The sequence below is a fragment of the Colias croceus genome, chromosome 22 (genome assembly GCF_905220415.1).
Source record: "Colias croceus chromosome 22, ilColCroc2.1".
Lineage (NCBI taxonomy): Eukaryota > Metazoa > Arthropoda > Insecta > Lepidoptera > Pieridae > Colias > Colias croceus.
In genome coordinates this window covers 848,216-869,025 of record NC_059558.1, presented here as the reverse complement: position 1 = coordinate 869,025, position 20,810 = coordinate 848,216, and the positions used below count along the sequence as shown (strand labels likewise).

The following is a 20,810-nucleotide window of genomic DNA, read 5'->3' as shown; positions in this document are numbered from 1 at the left end:
CCTATAGGCTTCCTCGATAAATGAGCTATCTAACACCGAAAGAATTTTTCAAATCGGACCTGTAGTTCCCGAGATTAGCGCGTTCAAACAAACAAACAAACATACAAACAAACAAACAAACTCTTCAGCTTTATAATATTAGTATAGATTCTCTTTCCTATACTTATTGCCTTGTGGGCTTGCGAAAGTGAATGACTAGCGTAAGTTTCAAAATACATAATAAAATCAAAGTCAAATTCAACACTGACCGCTTAGAGCTAGCGCGCAAGAGCAACTTTTGTCTCCGCAACTATTTTGTCTCTCCCACCTATTGGGTTAGGCCCCGTTTCCACCTGCAAGTAAACTTCTGCAAGAACTGTCCGACAGTCTGTCTGACAGCAGCTTGCATGTGTAAACTCGGCGTTTCCACCTGCAAGTAGACTTGCAAGTTGCTGTCAGACAGATTGTCGGACACTTCTCGCGGAAGTTTTCTTGCAGGTGGAAACGCGGCCTTAGTATGAAAGTGCGCGCACGTAGCGACGCAAAGCCCCATAGAGTTGATGGGAGAGACAAAATAGCTGCGGAGACAAAAGTTGCTCTTGCGCGCTAGCTCTTAGGCTATTTTTTGAACATTAGCACAGACATAATCATCATCTTATCATCATTGACTAATCACTAATTAATTATTATTGTACCTATGTGGACTATATTATATTATATAGTTCAAAGGGTTGCCATTAAAAATATTTGTGTATTATCATATGTATCACTGTCATTGTCAGCTGTTGCTGTCAAAAGTTCAATCCTAATATTTTAGTTTCTAGGTTATGTTTGGATAAGATTTTAACATATTTACGTAAAATTTCACATTCAACCGTGTAAATATAAGAACGTGTAGTGAGCGACTAGAGATTTAGGAACATACTTTTGTTATCAATGTCATTATAGTTAATAATGATGTATGCAATCATGATCTATTTTGAGATTAAAATATTTCAAATGGATTGCGGCCAAAGGTTAGATTGTGAATGATTTTGGTATGAGTTAATAGTCTATTTGGCTTAGGGCGACCCTCCCCCGAGTGTTGTGTTTGATATGGATGAGTTAAAGAATAGAGCTGGCGAAAAATTGGGAGCATTGCATGTAAGTAACTCTATGAAACTTATGCGACCCTGGTACTTTATGTAAACAAAATTGGCGGGTGTTTTTTTATTTATTTTTAATTTGGGGTTTAGATAACTAATGAAATATAATGTGAATTATGTCTTAATCGATGCATTGTTTTTGCACCTGTTTAAATGACATTGAATGGTAACCATTTAAAAATGACCCTGGACTTATATAACAGGTATTAAATTGCCAATTACTGTTTAGTTTCTGGCAGGAAGTTTATTTGTTACACTAATTTATTAAACTTAAATATGGAACAATATCCTTGTACTTTATTTAGGTATATTGTTATTTTTAATTAATTTTACCTTAACCTATAACTTGGTAAATAACATTAGTTTTTGTGTTATATTTCAATATCATTTTAGAACAATAGCTTTGTTTTATTTAATTTTAATATATGAATATGTAATGTATCAATTTGATTTTTCATTTATATATTGAATTTAAACAAATAAAAATATAATCAGTCAGCCTTAAACTGATTTATTTTAAACAGTCATTGTAATAGTATAATAATAGTTTACCTAAAACTTAAATAAGGTTTTAATAAGAATAAGGGAAAAACTGTATGTTAAAATGATAAAACTACCTAATACTTAACTATTTTTTAAATAATAACTATGTCAATATCTATTACTAGCTGTACCCTGCAGTTTTACTGACAGTGACATGATTAAAAAGAGCAACTATAGAGTTTCTTGCCGGTTCTTCTCCGTAGATACTGCTTTCCGAATCGGTGGTAAATGTTAAAAATATGTAATGACGTTTCAAAAGTGCTTCTAGAAGAAGTCTAAATAAATAAATTAATGTTTGAGTTTGAGTGCTTCGGACCTGTAGGTCTTAGCGTGACAATATCCTTCCTCCATAAATTTGCTCTCTTATATCACATTTATTTTCAAATCGGACCAGTAGTTCCTGAGATTAGTATGTTCAAACAAACAAACAAACTCTTCAGCTTAATAATTATTAAATGTGATATATAGATACAATATTAATCCATATAGATAAACACAACTTTTTTTATGAATACTCTTTATTTATGAAATTTTAGACACTTTTCTTTTATATCATTTTCCTATGTGCCTATTTTAACCAAATGAAATGTAACCATATTTCATTTATTATAGGATGCTGCACTATCAGCCGCAAACAATAGCAAAAATAAATTGGATACGGTTGTCCAACAAACAGCTGAGGCACTAGCTAAGGTAAATCATCATCATCATCATTATGAGCCTGATGAATGATGTGAATGAATGTTGAAGTTGTTGCAGTACGGCTGGATTGATTTGTAGTCGTAAAATCGGATCTTAGCTTCAGCATGATTCCATTTTTTGCCCTATCTTGAAGCCAATAATATTTTTAGATCCGCGAAATAATCCAAGACATATGGCAGAACGAGCTCGTACTAGAGGGGCGCGAGCGTGCGGTGGCCTGGGGGCGGGAGGCCGCCAAGCGGATACGGGAGGGCGCTCCGCCCCTGTCCCCTGTGGTGTTGTACCACGAGCTAGTTACGCTGTTTAAGGATAGAGGTTTGTATATAGTTTTAAATCTAACTAGCTTTCCACCCGCGGCATCGCCCGCGCAGTCAAAGAAAAACCCGCATAGTTCCCGTTCCCGTGGGATTTCCGGGATGAAACCTATCCTATGTCCTTTCTCGGGTATCAAAATATCTCTATACCAAATTTCATGCAAATTGGTTTAGTAGTTAAGGTGTGATTGAGTAACAGACAGACAGAGTTACTTTCGCATTTATAATATTAGTATGGATTAGTAGGGATTGATGCTAAAAATAAAAGTCAATTTGATATGTAAACTAATACTAGCTGTGCCCTGCGGTTTTACCCGCAGTGCTCCATAAATGGGCTATTTATTACCGAAAGAATTGTTCAAATCGGACCAGTAGTACCTGAGATTAGCGCGTTCAAACAAACTAACCCTTCAGCTTTATAATATTAGTATGTATAGATATAGATTCATTATTATTAGCTAGTTTATGGAATATTACGAGAATAGCGCAGCTTTTTTGATATGTTAATCTAGTGCCCATGAGTGTATGTTTTTCCATGCATAAGTCAAAAACTGTGTTGGGTGAGATCTATATTAATTATGGAGAGGTGAAAATAAAAATGCCGATTTTTAACTGATTTTAGTTTATTTTCTTTAATTGTTTGTTACACTAATAATCTTGATCTTAATAGTACTGACAAACTCTACCGTATTTAAACACATATAGACTAAAAAAGGGTGTGTGCCGAACACACTTGTCAGAAGTGAAACTTCTTTGGCAATATTCAAAGATACCAAAATCGACGCCTCCATGACATGCGGTGTTGTCATGACGCAACCTTGAAATTTTACTCTCAACGCGTATAAAGAAGTTTCACTTCAACAATTATTTTGATACGTCAGTCGCGCTTGTCATAATATGTATAAATAAATGAAATTCATAAAACCGTTCATAGCTAGACCGACCATACGCACGCGTATTGTCATGCGTAACGCTGGGTATCGACTTCGCGCTCCTGGCGCGCGCGCCCTGTATGACCGCGCCGAGAGTGCGTTCCCCGGAGCGCGTTCCAAATATTTGAAGAATATCAACTAAGCGCGCCTGGCGCGCGTGGCAACTGTGTGTCATAGACATTGTTGATGCGTATCGTCAGGACCGACGGTACGCACTGACGGTCGGTCAAGCTCTGCAACCAGCCAAACTTTTATTACATCGTCTCAAACTTTTTGGTCTGTGTAGCGCATGTCGCGTGACGCACGATACGTACGATAATTATCGTACAAATACGATAATTTTTAGTGAAATGTCTTATGTCTATAGTGTGACAAAGTTTCACTTTTACCGTGGTTTCATAAAACCACACAACATTTTTTTTTCTACGTATTTTTCCGGGATAAAAAGTATCCTATTTTATGCCCAGGATGTATCATTCCCAAACTTAATAAAAGAAATATTTATTTTTCAGTATGGCGCCGCAGTATATTCATATTCGCGTGCGGGGCCGTACTAGGCGGCAGCGCGGGTATCGTGGTAGGGCTCCGCGCTGCGAACAGGGGCCCTGCGGGGCCCCACGCGAGGGCCCTGCAGACGCAGCCAGACCAGAGCGTTATACTTGTTGAGGATGCTGTTTCGCATGGTAAATGTTTTTTCATGTCTTACCTAGAAATTAAAATTATTTTAATAGATCGACTGATAGAAAAAGCAGTTAGAAAATTGTTGGAACTGAAAAATAATTTAGTTAATTGGCTGCTAATTTTTTCTGACTGTCCCTTTTTTGAATCCTATATTATATTTTTCTTAGCCTACATGCATGATTCACTTTTATCATAAAAAATATTCGTAACTTACAAAATATCAAATGAAACAACTTCTTTCCGAACCGGTTCTAACTAATGTCCCATTCCATTTAATATATCGCACCCAATTCCTTCCAAAACGTGTCCAAAAGAATCTATAAAAAAAAAATTTAGTGGGTTGAATCCTACTTCAATATCGAATCTTGCTATGTGTAGTTTAAAATAATCAGATTAATAAGCATTTTGACGTTATCAAACCAAAGAATAGAATAAATATATCATTTTGAACATTGATTATTTAAATTATTTTTGTATTTATTATGTACTAATGGTCCGCCCCGGCTTCGCCCGTGCTACATATTTCGCAATAGAAGGTAGCATATGTCCTTTCTCGGGTATCAAAACATCTCCATATAAAATTTCATGCAAATTGGTTCAGTAGTTTAGGCGTGATTGAGTAACAGACAGACAGAGTTACTTTTGCATTTATAATATTAGTATGGATGCTGATTATAAAAGACGGGTTGGATCCTACCTAAAGATTGTTTTGTTTTATTTGCTTAAAATGTAAAATGCAATTGGCAATAGAGACCCTACAAGGCTGCTGATGCCTAAATGCCGTACGGCCTTATACCAAAAAAATGCATATGTTATGTGTATACATATATTCAACAAAATTCCCAAATCTTTGAGGGACTTGCCATTTAATATTTTTAAAAAGCGTTTAAAAGCCTGGCTAATTGAAAAATGTTATTATGACTTAAAAGAATTTTTTCAAAAATCAAAATAATGAAATAATATTGTAATTATTTGTATAAATTTAATTGATTTGTAGTAAAAAAATAATAGTAATAATAATCAACTTGTAATAAATAAAATTGTGATATTGCTATACTAGGTATAATTTAAAATGATCTAATGAACTAATGTAAATAATACTTTGTTTAAATAATAATTTACGTTAATTAGTTTAATTATAAAATTAAATAAGCATAATATAAATATTTGTATGCCAATTTCTTGGCGAATTGTGCGGACATGAAATTTATTGTAAGGACTTTGTAACCACAATTCAAACAAATAAATTTTCATTTCATTTCATTTTCATTTCATTTCATTTCATTTCAATGTTCGTTTTATATTGATTTTTAGCACTTATTTCATTTCATTTATTCTCCAGGTGCAGGTCCAGGCGAAGTGTTAGTGCGTGTGCAAGCGTTCAGTGTGTGTTCCGCGGATCGTGGCGTGTTACGGGGAAGAGCGTCCGCTTTGAGATCGTTGGTAACAAGGTCGCATGTTACCGTGGGGAGGGGGTTCGCTGGTTAGTTCTATTTTAATTTTCGTAAATTAACAAGTGATAACTGCGTTAAAAATAACCGACTTCAAACTTGCACTTGCAACATTTACAAATACAGACAAAAATGCTCATAAAACAAAAACTACTGGGCCTATACGAATAAAATTTTTATTGGACCTATTCGACACCATCCCGCATCGAACAAAAAAAAGAATCACGTAAATCGGTTCAGAAACCTCGGAGAAATCGGTGTACATACATAAAAAAAAAACATACCGGCCGAATTGATAACTTCCTCCTTTTTTTGAAGTCGGTTAATTACGTACTCCTTGCGTATAGTGTTAGATATAGTGCTTCTTAAAAAAAACGAGGGTACTTTTTATACGGGTCAAAAAATTTTATAATTCTATCTTAAAACACAAAAATTACTTCTCTTTATAACTTACTAGGTTTCCGCCCGCGGCTTCGCCCGCGCAGTCAAAGAAAAACCCGCATAGTTCCATCCGCATCCTTCCCGTGGGATTTCGAGGATTGCGTCATTTTCCCGGGATAAAAAGTAGCCTATGTCCTTTCTCGGGTATCAAAATATCTCCATACCAAATTTCATGAAAATTGGTTCAGTAGTTTAGGCGTGATTGAGTAACAGACAGACAGACAGAGTTACTTTCGCATTTATAAAATTAGTATGGATGTGTAGTTTTAAAATATACTACACTATTGTAATAACTTTAAACATGAACAAACTAGCTTTTCGCCCTGTAGCTTTGCCCGCGTAATCAAAGGATAACCCGCATAGTTAGTTAATTTTCGGGATAAAAACCAACTATCGATATTAATCTAAGTTGCCATCTATGTGTGTGCCAAATGTCATGAAATCGGTTCAACAATTTTTGCGTGAAGGAGTTATAAACAAAAAAATATACAAACTCCCATTTATAATATTAGTGGGGTGATTTCCACAACTTTAATTCTTGTAAATAAAATAATACCTAATCTTCAATTCCAGGTGTAGTACTAGACGTGGGTCACGGGGTGACTCAGTTCGAGATGGGGGATGAAGTGTGGGGCTGCCTCAGTGAGTGGAGTGGGGGGGCGGCCACAGAACTGCTGGCTGTTAGGAGGTAAATATAATTAACGATATTATGTTGTCTATACTAATATTATAAAGAGGAAAGGTTTGTATGTATGTATGTATGGTTTTCACGCATAAACTTCTGGACCGATTTTGATGAAATTTGGTAAAGATAATCTTTAGACCTTGAGAAAGAACATAGGCTACCTTTTATTGCGAAATATGTACCACGCGCGAAGCCGGGGCGCACCGCTAGTTTTGTATAAAGTAATGGTGACAAGGCGGCTTTTCTAAGGCTGTAATTAGATTTGTGTTGATCCGTGACAATCAAACTCATGGTCATGAAATCTTACTTACTTACTTACTATCTGGCGCAGTGACCCCAAAGTGGGTCTTGGCCTCCGACAACAAAAGACGCCACTTGTCCCGGCACAGTGCGATGTTTTGCCAGTCTCTTCTGCGCAGTGCCACGAGATCGTTATTCAATGGTCATGAAATCTATAAAACATTAAATGTAAATTAATGAGATTTATTTTTAAATTTTGAGCTAAATAAATGCTATTTAATATATATTATATAATTGTACGCTCGTCATGGGAATAGCTTGTGTTATCTATGCTGTATTCTATATAATATGTTACTCGAGACTAATAAATAGCTTAACAAGCAAGATTTATCAAAGTCTTAGTCTTAATATATTCTAAGTTTTAGTTTTAAATTATTATATGTATGTTAGTCTGTAAGGTATTTATTTTATGGGTCTGTACAATTATTGTCTGTTACCTGATTTAAATGTAATAAAAAAAATGTCCGTCCACTACTACAGAAACTACTTTCTGTAGTAAATAATTATAAATACGTATATTTTCTTCAGCACACGTATAAGCAAGCGTCCCCGTACGCTCGGCGCAGATTCTGCCGCGTCTCTACCATGGGGAGGATCTCTAGCGCTCTACGCGTTGGATAGAATCGGATATTCGCCTGACACTTGTAAGGGGAAACGGTGAGTTTTTGTTAAGTATAGTGTGTTTTGGGGCCCCGGGGCCTTAATGTACGTGATTATGGGGCCCCAGTTTGTGTTCTGACTGCTCATGTTAGCGGATTCAGAGCTCTAAATTGTGTGTATTGGGGCCCCTATATTCGTCAAGCACACGCATAAGTAATGTGTCTCTGCCTTGGGGTGGTTCTCTAGCGCTCTACGCGTTGGATAGAATCGGATATTCGCCTGACACTTGTAAGGGGAAACGGTGAGTTTTTGTTAAGTATAGTGTGGATTGGGGCCCCGGGGCCCTAATGATTCTAAGCTTCATGTAAGAGAAGATGTTTGAAAGTAAGATAACGAGGTTTTCATACTTTTCATCATTTATTTGGTTTTCGAAATAAAGGTTTAATACATAATTTTAAGAAATAAAACTGCCGAAAAGTATTTCACAAGTTCAATATAATTATATAAAAAGAAGTAAATCTATACTTCTTTTTATTTACTTCCTAACGATTGATATAAATGCAATGCAATAAATAAATCGCATGTGCTAGTCCATACTAATATAAATGCGAAAGTAACTCTTTCTGTCTGTCTGTCTGTTACTCAATCACGCTTAAACTACTGAACGAATTTGCATGAAATTTGGTATGGAGATATTTTGATACCCGAGAAAGGACATAGGCTACCTTTTATTGCGAGATATGTACCACGGGCGAAGCCGGGGCGGACCACGAGTAAAGAATAATTGTGCCCAGGGTGCTGGTAGCAGGCGCGGCCAGCAGTGAGGGCTGCGCCCTTGTGCAGCTGCTCAGTGTGTGGGGCGCGAGACCTACTGCTGCAGCACCACGTCATACAAGGGATACGCTGAGGAATCTGGGTAATATATATCTGTTTTTTTTTTCTTGACAATATTGTTTTTAATTACTCTATTTAATTCTGACATTTTTTTCTGTGTATAATTTAGATTAATACTAAATTCAATCCAATGTTCATGTAATGCTGTATGTACCTATAATTAGTAGCCAATTTAGAATAGGATTTTATGTACCAATACTTATTTATTGTTACAAATTGAGCTATTGTTGGTGCATCTATGATAAATAAATAAATAAATATAGGTTTTTTTAATATTTATTTATTTATTTATTTCATTAAGGATCACCAACATGACATACACTGATACATAGATAAAAACATTAAAGTAATTACAATCGTAGACATAGTGCTGTCACAATTATAGGCAACCACCACTAACAAATACAACATTAAATCCAAATCCAAGACACACAGTCTGCAGCTAACTGCAGATTAGGTAAAAAATACACATAATTATTATACATAATACATAAATCCAATTTTGACGGCAAAATAATCAATTAATGTTAAAATAAAACTACATTTGATCAACTGGGTTTTGGCAAAGGTTCAATCGAGAGCAATTCCCTTTTATATTTATGTACAGTATTTGAGAAAATGTCAATAGTCTTGTTATTGCCAGAAACTATATTATTATATTCTTTGATAAGGCGAGAAATGCCTGAATAATGGCCTAGATTACTATTGTGGAATTTTGTATGGAACGGCATATTATTAGAATTAGAAGAGTTAGAATATGAAAACTTCTTTTGACACATCGCACACACGGTAACTCACTATATGAGCTATTTTATACGCATCTATTTCTGCAATACACAAGTTCATACGTGTTTGAATAAAACTTTACGTCAATATTTATAATAGTGCATTTACACATTCGTTTTAACCATTCCCCTTGTCATCCGACTAAACTTTCATATACGGGTGTTAGCGTGAACCATTGTTCACACATTCGTTATTAAAACAATGAATTCCTGTTCGTCACTCATGACAATGTGTAAATGCAAAGTATAATAATATGTGAAACATCACATTGTAGAACTCGATCAATAGTTAGAAGTCACCTATATTTGCTCGCCGAAATTCGATCAATATACAATCCTAATCCTACATTAAAAAGTCATAAGTACCTTTAACTTGCTCGCGCAAAAACTCCATGTATATAATCTATATATATAAAACTCAAAGGTGACTGATATAGTGATCTATCAACGCACAGTCCAAACCACTGGACGTATCGGGTTGAAATTTGGTAAGCAGGTAGATGTCATAACGTAGGCGTCCCCTAAGAAAGGATTTTAGAAAATTCATCCCCTAAAGGGGTACAATAGGAGATGAAAACTTATACCATGAAATTTTATCTTTTCCACGCAAGCGAAGCTGCGGGCAACAGCTAGTATTATAATAAGAGCTACAATCCCCATTGCTTGCATCTCACAGGTGCCTCCGAGTTCATAGAGCTAGAAGGCAGTAACGAGCACGTGGCTGCTTCGTGGCTCGTAGTGGAGCAGCACATGGGACATAAAAAAACTAAGACAACTTATCTAGCTAAAATCGACCTTATTTTCATAGCAATAAGTCTCACAATTCCATAACCGCATTCGATTACGTATTACATCTTCAAAAGTTATAAGTAACCTAAACTTGTTGACCCAAAAACAACCCTATTCCTACTAAAATAAGACACAAAATCCCCAGGTGCCTCCGAGTTCATAGAGCCAGAAGGCAGTAATGAACACGTGTCCGCTTCGTGGCTCGTAGTGGAGCAGCACGTGGGACATTAAAAAAAACTATAAGACAACTTATCTAGCTAAAACAACCTTATGCTAATAACTATAAGACACACAATTCCATAAGCGCAATCGATTACATATTACATCTTCAAAAGTTATAAGTAACCTTAACTTGTTGACTCAAAAACAACCCTATTCCTACTAAATCATAAATGACCTATATTTGCTCGCCCAAAAACAACCCTATGTATATAACAATAAGAGCTACAATCCCCAGGGGCCTCCGAGTTCATAGAGCTGGAAGGCAGTAACGAGCACGTGGCTGCTTCGTGGCTCGTGGTGGAGCAGCACGTGGGCCGCTCGGGGCCCTGGGACGCGGCGCTCGCCTGCCCCGGGGCCCCGCCCGAGAGGCCCCCGCATTATACGCTGCTCAAGTATGTACAGTACTCCAAAATTAATAATGCGCATGCAAATCTTCGCTAATTGTCGTATTTCCAAAATGTATTTCATTTGCCTAAGCAAATTTTACTAAATTATGCATGAAGAAAATGCGTTTAACCACTCTATATACATATTGTCTTCGGACGCTCTGGGAATATGACAGTTACCGAACTGTGATGAAGAATTCTATGCGCATTATCACTTTTGGAGTACCTTATATCTATCTTAATATGGTAAGCGCATAACTTTAGAACAACTGAACCGATTTCTTTAATTCTTTTTTTATTATATTCCTTGAAGTACGGGGATAGTTCTTATGTAGAGAAAACGTGAATATGTACCACGGGCGAAGCCGGGGCGGACCGTCTCGTGTCACAATGTTTGTCTTCAATGGACTCCAAAACCACTTAACCGATTATAATAAAATTCGCACACCATGTGCAGTTCGATCCAACTTGAGAGATAGGATAGTTTAAATTTCAAGTCGTTTTAGAGAAAGCGGGCGAAGCCGCGGGCGGTAAGCTAGTTTATTATAAAAATATATGATGTAAGTAATAAGCATGTTAAGCAGTTTAAATAGGAAGTTCGCGGTGATTAAACACTAAATAATGAACATATTTGTTTAAATCTAATAAAATAATTTAAATAAATACAATTTATATAATATCTATAGTATACACTACTACGTGTTTCGAATTTGATTGTATTTTTTGATAAGAACCTTCCATAACAAAAAAGTTAAAAAAACTTGAGCGATGTCAAGGGACATCCGGATGGAACGAAGTGTTAAGTTAGAGAGAGACAGACAGAGAAGCACGCGCACGCCGCACTACTCTAGCAAAAAGTGTCGTGACAACTTTTCGTGAGAATTTATTCCGTCTAGCCCAGACGGAATAAATTCTCACGAAAAGTTACAATACAACACATACAACTTTTCGTGAGAATTTATTCCGTCTGGGCTAGACGGAATAAATTCTCACGAAAAGTTGTATGTGTTGTATTGTGTCCCTTTCACAACGCGCGATAAGGAACTTCGTTCCAAAAATTGCCGAATTGGTCGAGACGTTCCCGAGCTATACGCTACAACCCATTTAGCGATTCATTTTTATTAAAAAGATTAACCAATACTGCTAACTTATTTTGCCATCATGATTTATTGATTAAACGTTGTTATTAAAATTATTTCGACAATTGACAAAAAATAAAATAAAATATTTTCTGTGGTCACAACTCACAACAGCAAAATACAGAAATGGCTTTTTTTCTTTCATGGTGTTATAAAAAGTGAAATATTGTCAATTATTCAAAAACAAGATTTCCGCCCGCGATTTCAAAGAAAAGCCCGCACATTTCCCGTTCCTGTGGGATTTTCGGGATAAAAATGTCTTATTCTGGGTCTTCAGCTATCTACATACCAAATTTCATTGCAATCGGTTCAGTAGTATTTGCGTGAAAGAGTAACAAACATCCATCTTCACAAACTTTCGCATTTATAATTTGTATATTAGTAAGATAATAAACATATTGCCACTTCCAGAGCCACCGCCCCCCGCAGTGCAGTGGTGGAGCTTCGCCCCCGGGCTCTCATCACGGACCGACTGATCACACCGCTATGGATCATGTATTCAGCTACCGTTTATACTTTCAATGTTTTGCGGGTAGGTTGAAATTATAGCTAACTAGCTTTCCACCCGCAGCTTCGCCCGCTTTGTCTAAAACCTAATCTATACTAATATTATAAAGCTGAAGAGTTTGTTTGTTTGTTTGTTTGTTTGTTTGTTTGTTTGAACGCGCTAATCTCGGGAACTACTGGTCCGATTTGAAAAATTCTTTCGGTGTTAGATAGCCCATTTATCGAGGAAGGTTATAGGCTATATATCATCACGCTACGGCCAACAGGAGTGGAGCTACGGGGGTGAAACCGCGCGGAGCAGCTAGTAAATTATATACTAAAACCTTCCTCTTGAATCACTCTGTCTATAACAAAAACCGCATCAAAATTCGTTGCGTAGTTTTAAAGATTTAAGCATACAAAGGGACATAGGGACAGAGAAAGCGACTTTGTTTTATACTATGTAGTGACTAGCTTTCCACCCGCAGCTTAGCCCGCGCAGTCAAAGAAAAACCCGCAAAGTTCCAGTTCCCGTGGGATTTTCGGGATAAAACCTATCCTATTTCTCGGGGTAAAAAGTAGCCTATGTCCTTTCTCGGGTATTAAAATATCTCCATACCAGATTTCATGAAAATTGGTTCAGTAGTTTAGGCGTGATTGAGTAACAGACAGACAGACAGAGCTACTTTCGCATTTATAATATTGGTATGGATAGATGGATCATTTTATTTTTAGGTGCCTAAAAGATGTTGATGTGCTTGAGAAATTTTACTAAAATACAAGAGTTAAAAAATTTAATAATCAGGATTAGTTAAAATTGGGTACTTAACTACTAGAGATACATTATAGTCTACTAGCTTCTCCGCGCGGTTTCACCCCCATGGCACCTAGTGATGATATGCCTATAGCCTTTCTCGATAAATGGGCTATCTAACACCGAAATATTTTTTCAAATCGGACCAGTAGCTCCTGAGATAAGCGCGTTTAAACAAACAAACAAACTCTTCAGCTTTATAATAATAGACATTAGGATAAATAAAAACGACGTGTGTCACTCGGGGACTGGGGCGGTTGCGCTATTGCATGCTATGCCTTCAAGCCACACCTCCGCCCCAAGGAGTGGGGAGCGTGAGGGTTTTTCGTTACGGAATTTCTCGATTCGGTCCCCGCGCTCAAGGCCCGCGATAGAAGCTATGCAATAGCTTAAAAAATAAACATTATTTTAATAAACTTCTTTGCCTTTCTCCCCGTGGTTGCCTGGCAGAGATCACTGCATAGTGATAAGGCCGCCCTTTGGGCTTTTTTTAATCTTATTTTTGTAACCGTTGTTTATGTATATTTTGTTTATTGCACAATAAAATAAATAAATAAATAATTTTTCAGTGGATAACAGGCAGCGGCTGGCATTGGGACTGGCTTGAAGACGATCACCAAATGTCGAACGGTTTGGACACATTGAGACATTTGGTGGAGGGCGGGCAACTGGCGCCAGTACTGGATAAAGTAACTATCTTATTACGTATAGTTTTTTTTTGTATAATCTATAATATAAAAATGAATCCCAAAATGTGTTGGTAAGCGCATAACTTGAGAACGGCTGAACCGATTTCGATAATTCTTTTTTTATAATATTCCTTGAAGTACGAGGATGAATCTTATGTAGAGAAAACGTAAACATGTACCACTGGCGAAGCCGGGGCGGACCGCTAGTTTTAAATATAAACCGCTCAGTTCGTCAGTTTTAGATCAGTCTTCAAAAAAGAACGAGATTCTATGTTCTGTGATATGATTTTTTTTTTTGTTCTAATACATATTTTCTTTTAAACAAATCTTGTCCGAAATTAATTAGAAAAAAAAATATTTTAACGATAATTGTCTAATATATAATATTAATTACTAGATTTCCAGCGACTTTGCCCACGTTGTATAACTTAACAAATTACATACTTTAAACCTTTTAGCACAATGCTATCCATTGGTGAAAATATACTGAAAATCGGTGCAGCGGTTTATGAGTTTATCGCAAACATACAAACAGCTTTCATAATATACAGTGATGATAATATTAATTAAATATATTATTACAGGTATACTTCCCTCAAGATTTCGAAGCTGCGCTAGCGCACGCGTGCAGCGACGAGGCCGTAGGAACGACTGTTATACGGTTCCCATAGTTGCTAATATCAATAGTTCCTCCTATTGTCCTAATTGGCAAGTATTCGGATGATAACGCACGGATTTTTATCCGATACAATGTGTAGAATTGTTTTTATGTGTAAGTATATGTGTTTGGATTTTGTAGTAAAGAAAACTTTTGTAATTTAATAAAAAGGTATGAATGTTGTTTAAAGGCGAAGCTCTGTTGAATCTAACTTGTTTCTATAAAATGTTTAGAATCAACTTGATGCTGAAGATTGTATTGTATGTTTATCTATTTTCCATTAATTTATAATGCTTAAAAACTGCAATGCAGAGCTGAATATTTGTACGTACGAATACTTGCCAATTAGGACGTTTTAGTTACAGAGCTCAAAATGTTTGTGGCATTATTTAGAAATTTTATATTATTTTATACTTTATAACAAATATAAAATTAAATGAAATAGATACAATAAATGTTAAAAATGTATATTTTTTAATATATTCTTGTAAATTTTATAACACCCTGATTGTCGAACTTGGCTTAAGATTAATTAATTTAAAATATTTAACTGTAATATGTTTCGAATTTTACGTAATGTCATATGAAAGTATTGTTCTTATTTTCCTTTATTAAAAAAAAATATTGTTTTACTATAATCGTGTAAGAAAAATAAAATAAAAAAGTGCGTGTGTGCCGAGCACACGTGACAGAAGTGAAACTTCTTTGGCAAGATTCAAAGATTTATAAATTTATAAGATTCAAAGATACCAAAATCGTCGCTTCACTCCACGTGACGGTATTGCCATGACGCGACCTTGAAATTTTACGCTCAACGCGCCTAAAGGTTTCACTTCAGAAATGAATGTTAGAATTGATGTTTTTTAGCTATTTTATATAGAAAAAAATGTGTAGATTCGGAATATTCCTTACTATTTCATTTTAAACGCAACACAACATGTTGAAAACCGCGCAAAATAAATGTATATAGATTTTCTTTGAGATCAGTAAATCTCATTAATTATTTTATTAACTAGGTCTTTTGACCTTAAAAACTACTTAAAATATAATAAACTAGCTTTCCGCCTGCGTTGTGTAAAAAAAATATGTACCTAATAAAACCTGAACCACCTTGTTAAAAGTGAATGAAATTCGGTGTAGTAGTTTTTGAGTGAACGCAGTCGCGACGGAGAACTATTTTATAACATGTAGTAAGGATTGTATAATTGTATTGTATAATTGTATGTGAAAATATATAAAATATGTGCCCCATACGTCATCACATGATTTATAAAAAAAACTACATTTTCATCACCAACTGTTGAATTTTCAAATTAATTTCTAAAATAGAAACGTGAAAATTCAACGAGCCATAAGAAATGTTAATCGTATTAATTATGCCATATATCTTCCATTTTATATTTATTTAAATTAAACATTGTTTTTTATTATATACTAAGGGCCAGTTTCACAACTCACTGATAAAACCTATTAAATACCTACTTTTTGATCAATATTTTAATGTCATTTTAACTGACAGATAAACTAAACAGAACTTGTCAAGAAGTTGTGAAATTGGCTATAAGAGCGGCCGTACACGAGCGTCTCTACCTCTACCATGAGTTGACATAGTTAAATCGTCTGACGTAACTACAATAGTAAACGTGAATAGTTCTTAACTTTCACGATGTTATTTACCGTGAATGACGTATCTATTGTCGAATAGTTTTAAACTATGACATATGTCAAAATTAGAACTCATGGTGCAAAAATTGTATGGTTACTACAGCGTGTGTAGTATAGTTTACTATACGTTATCTACTGTAGTGTACATGGTATATATTATGTACTAGCTGCTCCGCGCGGTTTCACCCCCGTGGCTCCACCCCTGTTGGTCGTAACGTGATGACACATAGCCTATAACCTTCCTCGATAAATGGGCTATATAACAGCGAAAGAATTTTTCAAATCGGACCAGTAGTTACCGAGATTAGCGCGTTCAAACAAACAAACAAACAAACATACAAACAAACAAACAAACTCTTCAGCTTTATAATATTAGTATAGATTTCATGGTAGGCTTTTTAGTCCCGCTACGGCACACTAGGGGCGCTGTACGAAATTTTATACAAACCGCTTACTACAATCGCTAGCGAGTATCGTGTGCGTAAACTCTTGGTAGAGCTACAGTGTGCCTAGTGCGAGTTTTCATCGAGTACGAAACGTTACTATCGCGTCTGCGTCACAGCGAAATTTGTATGGGGAATCAAAGCTTCCCCATACGTCCGCTAGGGGCGCTGTTCGATTTCCCATACTAATTCGGCTGTGACGCAGACGCGATAGTAACGTTTCGTACTCGATGAAAACTCGCACTAGGCACACTGTTAACGGCTGAGCGACGTACACGGACTGCTCGAGCTGTCGATATAAACCGCGCAGTTGACGGCTTGAAGCAGTCGCAACGGCTCGAGCAGTCCGTGTACGGCAGTGAATGAATGTCTATAGTTCACCGCGTCAAGCCGTCGGTCTCAACTGCTTGAAGCAGTCCGTGTACGGCCACCCTAAAACTTGTCCATGTTAGGTTCCTGAAGATATTTTTGCAAATTGTTTTACGGAATGATAATAAAATTTAAAATCAAAGACTGTACCAAAAAGTTTTACAACTATGTATATTTTGGATTTGTAAATAATTTTGGAATGCAATGCACAAAGAAATTGTAATGTTATGGGCTGATTTTTTATACGTTATTCGTTAACCGACTTCAAAAGAAAAGGTTCTATGCTCCACTGTAGTTTTTATTTACATTAAAATCTTTATTTCATTTTTGAATGACTATAAGTATATTTTAATTAAATATAAAAAAATCGGCCCATTTAAAAAAAGTTGATTAAATGTATAGAAAACTAAAACAATATTAAATGTCTCGAAATAATATTTCGGTAATGTGTAATCACAAACAGTTCTTAAATTGTTTATTGATGTAAAGTGTAGATAGGTATTAAAATAAAATTTATTTTTATTTCATATGACTTTTATTTTTACAATCCCAAGTCCCAACACCCTTTCCTATATAGGAAGCCTTATGAAAAATGTTGTAGGATCTCTGAAACTAATATAATTTCAAAGAAATAGCGTGGTGAAACTGTAGCAAGATCCAAAGATATAAAAATCGTCGCCTTAGTCCATGACGTGACGGTATTACCATGACGCGACTTTGAAATTTTACTCTCAACGCGCCTAAAGAAGTTTCACTTCAAATATAATATACATATAGACATAATAATTATCGTCTATTTGCCTACTTCACTACACTAATTCTGAATTTCGTCCTACACCGATTTACATGAATCAAAAGATGAATAGAATGACTTTAGACTTTTAGCCATTTAAATTGACACTTAAAACGGTACTAACTAATAAGATATTTCAATAAAAAAAAAAGTTCCTCTTCTGCTCAGCGCATGTCATTATACCTACTGTCCGATTGGCATCAATTTGTAGGCTTGTATTTATCGCTATACGGTATACCGCTTAGCAAACAATACAAGCGTATTACGTACGTACATACGCCTCTAGGGTACTCAAAGTAAAAAGTGAGGGTTTTCCGTACGACAGAGTACTAATAGCCTACTACAGACTTTTTTACATGAATCGCAATTGAAAATAGAGAATATTAATGCCAACCTCATTCTTGTGTTTGGATATAGTTAGGAGGCTATAGCGATTATAAGAGATTAGGCTACTTTATACAGTGATAGAAGTAAAATCTCGGTCTAAAACTTGACAATTAATGTACCTTGACCTTCCTCTTGAATCTCTTTATCTATCAAAAAAAACCATTAAAATCTGTTGCGTAATTTTATAAATTCCGTTAGATGGCGCTGTATTCCGATGCCAAGGAAACAGCCGCGGGGAACAAGTAGGAATATATTTTGATAAAAAATAGTAGCTACTACTTGGTAATTATTAGTATCCTGTTTTATATCTTGAATATGATGATTCCTTGCGCAGTTTGTGTGTGTAATGAAAAATGAACTAAATTTTTTCTGGCTTGGAATGCTTGGCTTGAAAACAAATTTAAATTTTGTTTGAAGATACTGCGCATATATAATTACTAGATTTCAAAGGAAAACCCGCATAGTTCCCGTTCCCGTGGGATTTCCGGGATAAAAACTATCCTAAAAACTATCCTATATCCTAAGTTACCCTCTATATGTGTGCTAAATTTCATTGTAATCGGTTCAGTAGTTTTTACGTGAAAGAGTAACAAACATCCATACATCCATACAAACTTTCGCATTTATAATATTAGTAGGATTCGTACCTACTAATTAGAAATACCACATCTTTACTCATAACTATGCGGTGAATGAAAAATTGATAATTTTTACACACTTGAATAACACACTTGAATAGGTACACACAAGTACGAATGTAGTTGAAATTTGCACAGTAGTAGCCATAGTTAGTAACAGTTATTTTAGGTTGGTTTGTTCGGGAAAATGGTTGTAAAGGGTCGAAATAAAACACAAACGTTCATAACCTCATATATTATTGTTAGAACACAACCTAATCCACTATAAGTACGTCAAAATAATATCATGCATCAAGCTATTTCTAATATCTAACTGTCATGATAATTATATACAAATATTTTAACATTTGTTATCTTGACTTTAAGTGTTAATATACAACAAAATTTATAATAATACAAGTTTTTTCTACATTTGATACACATTTTTTACCAGAATTAGAATAAATAACAATTGTAAAATGTAATAATACATATAAATAAATAATGTTTATACTAGAAAAAAAACAGTTATTTTCGGTTCCTATATTATAGTGACAATTCGTTTTATAATAAAGATGAACAAAAAACAATAAAATATAATTTATATTAGAATTTTATGAATTTGTTGCGAAGAAAAAAATCTAAAAAGTAGATTCCAAAACTCAATAAAACCAAGTTTTTCATTTTTAACGTTTAAAGCATTTAAAAAATGTTTTTTTTTTTTTAAATAAATAATCCTTTAATTAAAAACGAATTATTTCTATATTACAGGAACGTAATCGTTCGTTTGTATCGATTTTTCGTTCATTTACGCATTATCTTATCAAGGAATGTTTTTAAATGCATTTGAATAAAAAAAAAAACTTTATATTATAATATAAAAAATATATATTTTAAATAATTACAAACGAAAAGATACTCAATATTTCACTATCCTAATAAATTATTGCATCTGAATACACTTTCAATACAGAAAAAAATACATGTTTTTCTTTAAAATTAGAATTTTCTTAGAACAAAAGTCTTTCTTTATAGTTTTCAAAATTGTGTTTTCAAAGTTATTACTAAGTGAATAAGCTGAAGCTACGTTTAAGTTAAATACTTGTGAATGAATAATAAATAATAAATAAATATTTCGTGACAATTTTCACACACGGCACGATCTGATCCCATACTAAGCTTTCGCTTGTGTTATGGAAACCAGATGGCTGATAAACATACATATAATATACTTTTAAATAAATACTTATATAGATAATTAACACCCAGACACAGAGCAAACATCTATGTTCATCACACAAATATTTGCCCCGGGTGGAAATCGAACCCACTAAATGATATTCGCCTATAATAATTAATCCATACAGTCTGTCTGTTTGTGTGTCTATTACTACTGAATAGATTTTCATACATTTTAATAAATAGATGGAAGCTCAAATAATATCCTTATTATATAAACTACTAGCTTTCCGCCCGCGGCTTCGCCCGCGTTTTCAAAGAAAAACAAGCATAGATCCCGTTCCCGTGGTATTTCCAGGATAAAATCATAAAACCTCTCCTATGTGTTAATCCAAGTTACCCACTATATGTGTGCTTAATTTCATTGTAATCGGTTCAGTAGTATTTGCGTTAAAGAGTAACAAACACACACACATCCTCACAAACTTTCTCATTTATAATATTAGTAGGACTTTATATTGCAAAAATAAGGGGTTGTAATAAGGGATGAAAATTTACACAAAGAATAAAATAATTATAATATTATAGATACATTGATATTACTTTCTTCACTACATAGTATAAAACAAAGTCGCTTTCTCTGTCCCTATTTCCCTTTGTATGCTTAAATCTTTAAAACTACGCAACGGATTTTGATGCGGTTTTTATAAATAGATAGTGAT

The 20,810-nt window shown here is 34.9% G+C and overlaps 1 protein-coding gene across 1 annotated transcript; it reads left to right on the top strand.

The window, feature by feature from the left end:
* Positions 1–767: 767 nt before the first annotated feature.
* On the top strand, positions 768–14,966 carry LOC123701753 (reticulon-4-interacting protein 1, mitochondrial-like). The gene is made up of 12 exons (XM_045649304.1): positions 768–1,122; positions 2,280–2,360; positions 2,519–2,684; positions 4,128–4,298; positions 5,639–5,779; positions 6,762–6,876; positions 7,702–7,830; positions 8,568–8,689; positions 10,699–10,855; positions 12,400–12,520; positions 13,858–13,977; positions 14,562–14,966. Exons 1-12 carry the CDS (start codon positions 1,075–1,077, stop codon positions 14,646–14,648), a joined length of 1,458 nt encoding a protein of 485 aa, XP_045505260.1. The 5' UTR covers positions 768–1,074; the 3' UTR covers positions 14,649–14,966.
* Positions 14,967–20,810: the final 5,844 nt, after the last annotated feature.

Excerpts from the sequence above, each read along its gene's own strand:
- LOC123701753 (XM_045649304.1), top strand. The coding sequence starts at position 1,075 with ATGGATGAGTTAAAGAATAGAGCTGGCGAAAAATTGGGAGCATTGCAT. Across the intron at positions 2,685-4,127 it reads TACGCTGTTTAAGGATAGAG|TATGGCGCCGCAGTATATTC; the intron begins GTTTGTATATAG and ends TTTATTTTTCAG. Across the intron at positions 5,780-6,761 it reads CGTGGGGAGGGGGTTCGCTG|GTGTAGTACTAGACGTGGGT; the intron begins GTTAGTTCTATT and ends CTTCAATTCCAG.